Below are 7134 nucleotides of genomic sequence, written 5' to 3'. Positions count from 1 at the left end.
GTTATTTTGATATATAAAAGTAAACTAGTTAAAATAAAAATAAATCATTTTCTAGATTTGTAAATTAAAAATCTATGTGTTGGATTTTTTTAGGGGTTGTTGTATTTTAACTTTTTTAGGCAATGTTGGAGTTTAACTTCTTTTTTTGAGTCGATGTTGGAGTTTAACTCTTTTTTTTTAGGGTTGTTGGAGTTTAACTAGTTCACGTATGTGTCCGATAGGCTGCCGCAGTAGCGTGCCAGTGGCTGGCCCATGTCGAAACCTTTAATTAAGGCGTGACGGCCCTAATTTGGTCTCTCGTGGCCCAGATAGCGCTGTTCGATCGAAATAGGCCTTCAACCCTCCTCACAAAAGAAAATAAAAATAGAGCATCCTCCCTTCCTCCATCGTCTTCTTCCCCCTTCTCTTTCTTGCTCCAGGGGAAAGGAAAACAAAAGCCGACATCCCTCTGCCCGTCTGCCGCCAAGGGAAGAGAGGAGATTGCAGGAGGGGCGCGAGTCACGAGCCATGGACGCTTCAGCTCTCAACGACCCGAGGTTTCAGGCGCTCTTAGAGGTAACCCTTCTAACCCTAGACCTAGGCGTAGACCCTAACCCTACGCCGTCAGTCGGGGTGACAGGGCAACATCGCGGATCCTGGTAGTGCCCGCAGGCCCATCGGGGCCTTGGTTCGCAGCGCAGCGTTTTTGTTCTGTTTTCGGCGGTAATTTTTGTGCGATGTAATCGTCGCCAGAAGACGTACGGATGATCTGGCGCTCCCTTCATCCCTTCGTGCTGTATTTTGCGCTCGGATTTATTACAGAATAGTTGGAGATGTGAGATTCGCGCCGATTATTCTCACTCTTGTGCAAATCCGTCGGCGTGCTGTAATTTCTTTATATAGAAAGCAAAAGTAAAGTAAATTTAGGAGTTATGGTGCTCCTGAATTCTTAGGTTCAGATATGTCCTGCAGGTTAGTATTGGGACTGAATTCAGCATTACAAATTGTAGATCCGTTTAGGAACACAATGGATAAACCTGTCAACTCACCAAAGCGATTTTCTTCTTCTCATAGCTTCAAAGCTTGTCCAGCTGCTCAAAAGGTCCCAGATCCATTGTAGAACTGGATGCAGTCCAGCTTCTGCCAGTAGAGTTTGTCCAATTCCTTGTGTAGAAGAACTACTCTAGCCCTTACTCTAAACTCTAAACTGAACCATCTGGAATCTATCTGGTTTCAAGCAGCACGTGACTGTCCAGGTCCATTAGTCAGTTAATCATTTTACTTTTATAAGGCTTGAAATCTTTTACTTGGAGGGTACAAGGAAGCTTAAAATCGTGGTCTTTGGTTTTCTGGCAACCTGTAGTTAATGAATATACATGGCTCATTAGGTGGTCATTGAAATTAGAATAGCCCTGAACACACCAAGTGCGTCTGTAATTATATTATATAATGGAGCTATCTTGTTGTTTTGTGCAAATAGTGACGCATATCATCTCCTGGGAGATTATAAATTTATAATGCTCAAGTGATTTACATCCAGAATTTGCTGATGGTTATATGATGGAAACTTGCATTATTTTGCCATGTTCTTTCCTTGGTGAAACACTTGCATATAAGTTGCAAGATTTGAAATAACATAGGACTTTGTATGACATAACCTAATCCAAAAAAAGGTGGCTGATCCACCATGTAGTGGTATTTCACAATCTTCTTTCATACAAAAACACTTGCCTGTCTATAAGCAGTCATCCTTATTATTTGGAAAAGAAACGCCGCATGCAACTTGCTGTCGCATCTTGGAAGCTTATGTTCGTGGTCATTTATGTGCAGGAAATATATTTGCTTAGAAATAACATCAGAGTACACGTTTAATAGTTGGAACCCAACTTAAGAGGAAAAATAGGGGTTCACATAATCACATGGTCGAATTTGAAGAGAAGAATTATAGCTTGTCAAGTATTTTCATCTAGCATGCTGCAGGGACCCTCATCAGGAGTTTCTGATATTGTAAATAGTTGGTTTCATTTAGCTTCTATTTTACAAATCTCTAATTCAACCTGTAGTTCAACAGAAATCTAATCAGCACATACATTTTGTCTCTGTGCAGGAGGAGAAGAAAAAGGCCATGATGAATGAGATGATAGCGAAGCTGACTGACACTTGCTGGGACAGATGCATCACCGGAAGCATCGGGAGCAGCTTCAGCAACAGCGAAACCTCTTGCCTGTCCAACTGCGCAAAACGCTTTATTGATGTTAAGATGCTCACCATGCAACGAGCAAACAGCAGTAGCTAGGACCAGAATAGGTCTCCTGCCTGCCGCATCTGAATATGGAGTCCAATAAAGTTGATGCAAACCACCTATCTTTCTCCGCAACATTAATGATTTTGTTACTTCTTTTGCTGTTGGACCGTAGTTAGTGTGACGGTTGCCAGAAATTTGTAGATGGTGATTAAAATGTTACTGCTACTATGTTTTCACTTTGATATGGGCAGATGCTACGGCGTGATTAGATTTGAGCAATTATGTTTTTGTATGAAACACCCTGCTCTTATGGTACTTGGGCCTTTGTTCTGTTCAACCTCCTCCTAGGGGTTTGGAGAGGATTGAAGGGGAATTTGGCTTGTAGGGGATTTTATCCTCCACAATCCCTGTCAATCCCCTCTAAATCCCCATGAAAACTAGCATGGACACGCTGACTTCACACCAGCCTGTATCAGAAACCTTATATGTCGCCATCGCTGATAGGAAGACGACTCGGCACCGGCGAGCACACACCAGCCGACACGGCCACCAATGATGAGATGCAGAAGGAGGATGCAAATCTTGCAGTCGCCTCCGATGCCGAGAAAAGGAGTGGAAAAGCATGCACCGCCTCCCAACCTGAAATGGGTTGGTTTTAGTGCTGTTTCAGAGTTTCAAAAGAAAACATGATGATTCAGCAACTTTTAATCAATATATGACATACGCTACATAGCTAAGCTCTTGCAATAGGAAATTCCAGCGAAGCGCCAGAAATTTTGTTACCCTTTGATAAGAAACTATAGTTTTTGACATAATTACATAAGCATAAATATAAAATAAAAAATGTTTGTCTGAGCCCAGGTTCGAACTGGGGACCTTTAGTGTGTGAGACTAACGTGATAACCAACTACACCACCCAGACGACTTGCTCAGACTTCTAACCCAAATCCTTATAATAGTATGAGAGTCTCGCTAAACGCAACCACGCCGACTGTCAGATGAAACAAAACATAGATGTATGGACTCAGATGCGTCAGAGATGTTATGGACTGGAGTTCAGGCTGCAAGTGGTACACTAAGCTGGAGGCCCGTATCCGCCCCACAACTGCCGCATATGTTAAGTGGGAGACCCGCATCTACCAACATAATTTTAAGTGGGACAAGTGGGTTTAGTGGGCATTCCACATACCATCAAAATTCACAGAACACTTTCTTTTTGCGTCAATCAAAATTCACAAAACACAATAACATAGCAAGCAACCACTACGCCTATCCACATTTACATCAATTGGGCATAACAGTCTTGACTCCTATTTCTATCATGTTTTGGCATGACTCAAATTTTTGTAGAGAGAAGCAAGTAAACAGTCCCTTGTCAGCACTGTGGGCTGGAATCTTCAGGTTGATCCACAGATATATGAACTGCAACAAAAATAAATAATACTTTCAGAGTGTACCACAAGAAGAAAGCCTAAAGAAACAATACCTGCAATTCACGTAGTAAAGAGGGCATTTGTTTCATAACAAGAGCTAAAAACAACATAATTCAAGCCTACGCTTACAAGCTCCTGCGATTTTCCTTACATTTTTCCTTGGCAAACTTAAGATGAGCACAGAAATAATCTTTATTACTACCCCTGTACCAAAATATAAGTATATTTTGATACGGTGGGAGTGGTTCAACAACAATAAGCGGACTGCATGTACTATACTAATAAGAAGGCCAATTACCAAGTTAGCAAATACACCAAAAGGTGGATTTATTCACAGATTTAAAATAATAGCAAATCAGAAACTGTGATTGGATTGACGATAGTGATATAATCCTTGTTCAGAACTTGAAGTCAATTCTTATGCCATCTTTCCATAGCAAGTAAAATCAAGACTTTTACATTATATATTAGCTGCAAATTAAGGGAGACTTCATGGACACACAGTGATCAAATCTTTTACAGGCATCAATCGCTTCCTGCACCGTCACGGCACCTGAAGCTGCACTGACCGCCATGCCTGATCCTATCGCTTGATTCACAGACGATTCGGACGCATCCGCTTCCTGCACCGTCACGGCACTTTCAGGTTACAAAATATAAATACAGAATATACAGGAACCAAGCTAATGTTCTGAACTTACAGCTGTTAATCCACCATCATCAGTTGAGCATGTTCTGAGCCGCGTAACCGCAGAGGAGGTGCTAGATAACTCGGTCGGAGCCATTAACTCTATTTCTCCTCCCACTAAAACTTGATCTTGCTCCAACTACACCTTCGCATAGATGACTGAAACTGAATCTTCCTGCAGTCCCACCCCTCAACTCCCTGCTTATATACACAGCTTGGACAAACCTCCCGCCCTTGTTGTTAAAAATTGGAATTCATGTGTTTTCCTCTTCACACGCAAGCAGGCAAATGGCAACACCTGTCAACATGCTGGCTTTTAATGCAAACAACACTAAACCTTTGGAGCATACACCAAGCAATTGTAAATTTGTGATCAGAAATTTCGTATCTTACTAAATTCAGAATAAGGCACAGCCTCACATCAACTGATTGGCAGATCAACATATGTTGCATATTCATGAGCTGAGCACGTTGTCATAATGCTACAATGGCGGAGCTACGGCAAGGACGGATGGGCTGTGGCCCGCCCAGCACTGAAGCAAAAATAATAATTGTATGAAGCCCAGCCCACAACTATGCATTGATTTTAGCATTGTTTCTACTCTGTGGCCCGCCCAGCTTTTCTTTGGTAGCTCCGCCACTGATGCTAACATGGCATACCCATACAGTTTGATTGGCCATAAAACCTCACTTCGCTAGGTTACAACTATTGCGTAATCAAACTCCGTGTCCCATCCCAATGAATCTATCAATAACATTCCTTGGCTATTGACTAAATCATAAAACATAAATTCAGTTATACTGCATAAGGCCCCAGCAAATTATCATTTGAATCTCATCCTTGACACTTGACATTGCAACATTATCCTAGAAAATTAGGATTTTTACCTTGTTCTTCCGGGGCTAGTCTTGGTTCTTGAGGGTTCTTTGAACAAATGCAGACTTCAACGCCGTCGCCGACCGCTGATTCCGGCTGCTTCGTGTTCACGACGCCGTCCATCGTCCAGTCTGGAGTAGGACACAGAACAAGTAGGAACACGAATCTACAGCACATTCTTATGCACATGGCAAACAGCTAATGACCAGTCACCAGAAATCTCCACATGAGCAATGGCCATCTCTGAAGTGATGGAACCGGGTGCGGTCCCTCATGATGATCTCCCTTCCATACACCTGGGAGACGAGCTTCGTGCTCTCGTGACAATCACTGCACACCCGGAGGTTCTTGATGATCCTGATGGGCGCACCCGGAGAGGAGGCAATCAGGGCGAAGGCAATGGCGAGCCTCTCGCTGTGGTAGGACAGAGCATCTGCCTTGTCCTCCTCCTCGACGTTGAACATCACAGCTGTGGTGCTCGGCCGGTGCCCGCTTTCCTTCAATCTGGCCTCGATCTCTTGAACCATGGCGTATATCTCCCTTGAGGCAGGGTGTGTCTTGTCACCCATCAAGAACTCATGGAGAACACCGTCGATGTCAAGGAGGCTTGACCCAGGGCTCTTGTCAATGCCCATGGCCTTCATCTCCTTCCTCGCCTTCTTTGCGTCCTCCCATAGCCTCATTCTCGCGTAGAAGTTGGACAGCAGGACATAGTTTCCACTGTGCTCTGGCTCGAGCCTCATCAGCTCTTGGATCGTCCTCGCCCCAAGTTCTAGCTTGCCATGAATCCCACATGCCCGTATCAAAGACCTGTACATTGCAGCGTTCGGCGGAATGTCCATCCCTCGGATAAGCTTCTCGGCAACATCAAGCTGACCAGCTCGGCCCAGTATGTCAACCATGCATCCATAATGTTCAATCCTCGGTGTGACCCCAAACTGAATCTCCATTCTGTCGAAGAGCCACTGCCCTTCATCCACCAACCCAGCATGGGCGCACGCACACATCACCGCCAGCATCGTGACGCTATCAACCGGGAAGCCCTCGGCACACATCCTGTCAAACAAGGTGAGGGCAGCTCGGCCACGCCCATGGAATGCCAAGCCCTGGAGCATGGCATTGTAGCAGCGTGTGTCCATGTCCGTAACGCCAGCGAACACCTGCTCGGCCAGGTCCATTTCTCCGCACCTGGTGTACATCTCTACGAGCGCGGTGGCCAAGTAACAGTTCACGGTTAGCCTGTGCCTGAGAGCATACGCGTGCGCCCACAGGCCGTGTCCGAGAGCGCCGAGCTCCCCGCATGCGCTGATGACGGCGACGAGCGTGATCTCGTTTGGCGTGACCGTCGATGAGACCATGCGCGCAAACAGCTCAAGTATCTCCGCCGCCTCGCCGGCGCACGAAGAATCCCTGGCCCGGCGCGCGTAGGCCGTGAGCAGCGCATTCCAGGCCGGCAGGTCCGGCTGGACGATCCTGTCGAAAACCCGGCGGCAGGACGCGATCCTACCGCAGCGGGCGAAGGCGTCGAGCAGCGCGGCGCCGAGGACGCGGTCGCGGGAGGCGGCCCCGGCGCCGAGGAATTTAAGCGAATGGGTGGCGAGCGCGAGCGCGGTGCGGGGCGGGGAGGCGCGGAGGAGGGCCGGATAGGTGAACTCGTTGGGGCGGAGGAGCGGGGGAGAGGCGAGGAAGAGGAGGGAGTAGAGGGGGAGCGCCGAAGGGAGGTGCGCGAGGAGGAGGGAGTTGGCGAGGAAAGCGGTGGGCGGCAGCGGGGAGCAGAGGAGGAGCTGGAGCCGGTGGGAGACGGAGGGGACGGAGGAGGAGGCGAGGCGGAGGAGGAGGGCGAAGTTGGGGGAGTGGAGCGCGAGGCCAGAGGTGAGGAGCAGCGCGTGGAGCTGCCCGAAGACGCGCGGCG

General features: G+C 46.9%; 2 protein-coding genes and 1 non-coding gene across 3 annotated transcripts; 1 reads left to right on the top strand and 2 right to left on the bottom strand.

The window, feature by feature from the left end:
* The first annotated feature begins 353 nt into the window (after nucleotides 1-353).
* Nucleotides 354-2503, top strand: LOC125529249 (mitochondrial import inner membrane translocase subunit TIM8-like). The gene is made up of 2 exons (XM_048693658.1): nucleotides 354-555; nucleotides 2087-2503. The coding sequence occupies exons 1-2, from the start codon at nucleotides 508-510 to the stop codon at nucleotides 2273-2275; spliced, it is 237 nt and encodes a 78-aa protein (XP_048549615.1). The 5' UTR covers nucleotides 354-507; the 3' UTR covers nucleotides 2276-2503.
* A 569-nt stretch (nucleotides 2504-3072) lies between these two features.
* TRNAV-CAC lies at nucleotides 3073-3146 on the bottom strand. Its single transcript has one exon. It is a non-coding gene; the product is annotated as a tRNA-Val (tRNA).
* A 224-nt stretch (nucleotides 3147-3370) lies between these two features.
* Nucleotides 3371-7123, bottom strand: LOC125529248 (pentatricopeptide repeat-containing protein At1g08070, chloroplastic-like). The gene is made up of 3 exons (XM_048693657.1): nucleotides 5234-7123; nucleotides 4359-4643; nucleotides 3371-4280 (listed from the first exon to the last, which is right to left on the bottom strand). Exon 1 carries the CDS (start codon nucleotides 6578-6580, stop codon nucleotides 5432-5434), a length of 1149 nt encoding a protein of 382 aa, XP_048549614.1. The 5' UTR covers nucleotides 6581-7123; the 3' UTR covers nucleotides 3371-4280; nucleotides 4359-4643; nucleotides 5234-5431.
* Nucleotides 7124-7134: the final 11 nt, after the last annotated feature.

Source organism: Triticum urartu, unplaced genomic scaffold, assembly GCF_003073215.2.
Source record: "Triticum urartu cultivar G1812 unplaced genomic scaffold, Tu2.1 TuUngrouped_contig_5456, whole genome shotgun sequence".
NCBI lineage: Eukaryota > Viridiplantae > Streptophyta > Magnoliopsida > Poales > Poaceae > Triticum > Triticum urartu.
The sequence above is the reverse complement of the archived record's forward strand: the minus strand, read 5'-3'. Positions and strand labels throughout refer to the sequence as shown.

Excerpts from the sequence above, each read along its gene's own strand:
- LOC125529248 (XM_048693657.1), bottom strand. The coding sequence starts at position 6,580 with ATGGTCTCATCGACGGTCACGCCAAACGAGATCACGCTCGTCGCCGTC.
- LOC125529249 (XM_048693658.1), top strand. The coding sequence starts at position 508 with ATGGACGCTTCAGCTCTCAACGACCCGAGGTTTCAGGCGCTCTTAGAG. Across the intron at positions 556-2,086 it reads GGTTTCAGGCGCTCTTAGAG|GAGGAGAAGAAAAAGGCCAT; the intron begins GTAACCCTTCTA and ends GTCTCTGTGCAG.